Genomic DNA, 2,594 nt, shown 5'->3' with positions numbered 1-2,594 from the left:
TCCTCCTACAGAGAAATCAGTCCTGGCTCGCCACTGTTGTATGTGGAGAAGTCACCGACATTCTGCGAGGTAGACGGCCGTCTCGACCTGATGGGGACTCGGGGACGCCACTGTAATAGGACCTCCACGGGTCCAGACTCCTGCGACACTCTCTGCTGCGGCAGGGGCTACGACCAGAGACGGGAGGTCATCACCAAGAAGTGTAACTGCCGCTTCAAGTGGTGCTGCCAGGTCACCTGCCACGACTGCTCCGAGGAGAAGTGGATTGCAGTGTGCAAGTGAGGTCGCCCAAGCTTGTTTGTTGCACACACACACACTCAGGACGACTTCATATGTGAAGTTCACGACGGTGCTCCCACAGGGGTCTTCTATATAGTGCCCATAAATGCGGTTTTTTTACGCGAAATGACGATTTTTTGACAGCTCACAGCCAAGTGAGCACTCAAACGAATTATTATATACAATTTTTTGTACATGTCATTTGATATTGCCTGTGTTATATACAAATTAACAAAATTGATAAAGATTGGATCAGACTCAAAAGTGAAACAGTGTTATTTAAAGATAACTAGAGACTGGCAACGACTGGTTCGATGTGTAATCCACATAGAGGCGACGTTTATCCTAGTAACAGTACATCATGCGCGACTGAAAATTCACAGTAGAACTATTAAAGAGCATCAACAGGTACCTGCTGTTTTTTTTTTTTTGTTATAATTTACAGCTGAAAAAAGTAATACTAGACTGTTATGAATGTGATTAACATCACATTAACAGATGAGTTATATCTGCAAACGAATTGATTTGTCATTATAAGATCACATATAACTAAACTGAAGGACTGCACTGCTGAGTATACTTGAAACATCAAGTGTAAGAGTGACTTTCTAAAATTATGACTATATACGTAATATTTCATTCAGTCAGGCTTTGAAAAACTAATACACTAGATAAAAATTATTTAGAAAGAGACTTTCACCTACCGATAAGCTCCACCACACGAAGTACCAGTTACATTTGTGCATATATTATGTATATATTCACAAGAAATCATATCTGTGTATACCCTTGAAAAATACGAAATGTCTCTTATTCTCCCTTTCGTTCTGCATCCTGAAAGATATTTTATGTACAAACGTATTTTTTTCAGTTTTATTTATTGTACCATAGGATTATTTTAAGTGGACATGTTTCCGGCTCTGTATCACTGTTTTAAAATGTCGATAAAAATTATTAATTGTAGTTATTTTCCCAAGACTATATTAATGGATCTTGGAAATTACAAGATACGTGATGCGTAAGAGAATAAAACACTGAAGGATAGGCTACAATGAAAGCTTTCTTTTTCTATCTTTCTATAAATAATTATTTAATTAAATCAAGTAATGTCAATATATACATATATAGTGTAAATAACGCTTGTCAGTAGGAGAAAATCCCACAGACACAAAAACCAAGGAATAATGGTTATCTGTGTATTTTGCCCTCCAACTGATATCTTCGACAGATACTAAAAATAAGGAGAGAACAGGTCTGTGCTGAGGCACCTTGTGTTCTTATAAGCGTTAAATATGTGTTTATAGCTCGCATATGATAACTGGAAACAATAACTAGATTTTATCTCATGCTGCACTACTGTGAGTTAGTTGCTGTAAAAAAACAGCAGTTGGGTGGCAGTAGTGACCTTTGCAAGTTTGTGGCGGGTTCGTAAATTATCTTGTTAAGGTGGGATGGTGCGGTTGCTAGAACATTTGACTCGCCATCAGTTCGAATCTCCTAAAAAAAAGTGGATTATTATAATCATTTATTACGTTTTCATAGTTCGCATATATATATATATATATATATATATATATATATATATATATATATATATATATATATATATATATATATATATATATATATATATATATATTTATATATATATATATATACATATATAGTATTTTTTTTTCAACAAGTCGGCCGTCTCCCACCGAGGCAGTGTGACCCAAAAAAGAAAGAAAATCCCCAAAAAGAAAATACTTTCATCATCATTCAACACTTTCACCACACTCACACATTATCACTGTTTTTGCACAGGTGCTCAGAATACAACAGTTTAGAAGCATATACGTATAAAGATACACAACATATCCCTCCAAAATTTTACGCATCTGATGACAATAAAATATTTACAACACTTCAGAAATGGGAAAAGGTTGACAAAATGCTATCGTAATTCCTTATGATGCTTCATTAGTGTTATGAGAAAATAGTGAAAAAAAATCCACAAAATCACACGTAACTAAAAAAAATAAGGAAGTAGGAAGGAAAAAAACTTTTATTTAGGCCCCATACATAAATATAATTATTTACATAAGCATACAAACACACCAACTTATCCTCTGCCTTTAATGACGATAATAAAAATAAAAATAATTAATATATCAGATCAAAAACATAAATGATAAATCCCATACAGTTTAGCTTTGAAGACGTTTTAGTTGGAGGCGAGGAATCTTAGAGTGCAGATATCACGGAGGGTGTAATTCTGTTGAGGATTCGTGATCGATCTATATATTTTTTTGTATTAGGGAGAAGACAGTGCA

The 2,594-nt window shown here is 34.8% G+C and overlaps 1 protein-coding gene across 1 annotated transcript in view; it reads left to right on the top strand.

The window, feature by feature from the left end:
• The window catches only part of LOC128695473 (protein Wnt-4-like), a 90,917-nt gene extending 89,589 nt beyond the window's left edge, over nt 1-1,328 (top strand). The window contains exon 7 of the mRNA XM_053786133.2: nt 12-1,328. Coding sequence (XP_053642108.1) covers nt 12-282 — 271 coding nt within the window. The 3' untranslated portion in view covers nt 283-1,328. The remainder of the gene's footprint in view (nt 1-11) is intronic.
• Nucleotides 1,329-2,594: the final 1,266 nt, after the last annotated feature.

The sequence above is a fragment of the Cherax quadricarinatus genome, chromosome 50 (genome assembly GCF_038502225.1).
Source record: "Cherax quadricarinatus isolate ZL_2023a chromosome 50, ASM3850222v1, whole genome shotgun sequence".
NCBI lineage: Eukaryota > Metazoa > Arthropoda > Malacostraca > Decapoda > Parastacidae > Cherax > Cherax quadricarinatus.
Note: the sequence above shows the minus strand (reverse complement) of the source record. Positions and strands in the feature narration are given on the sequence as shown.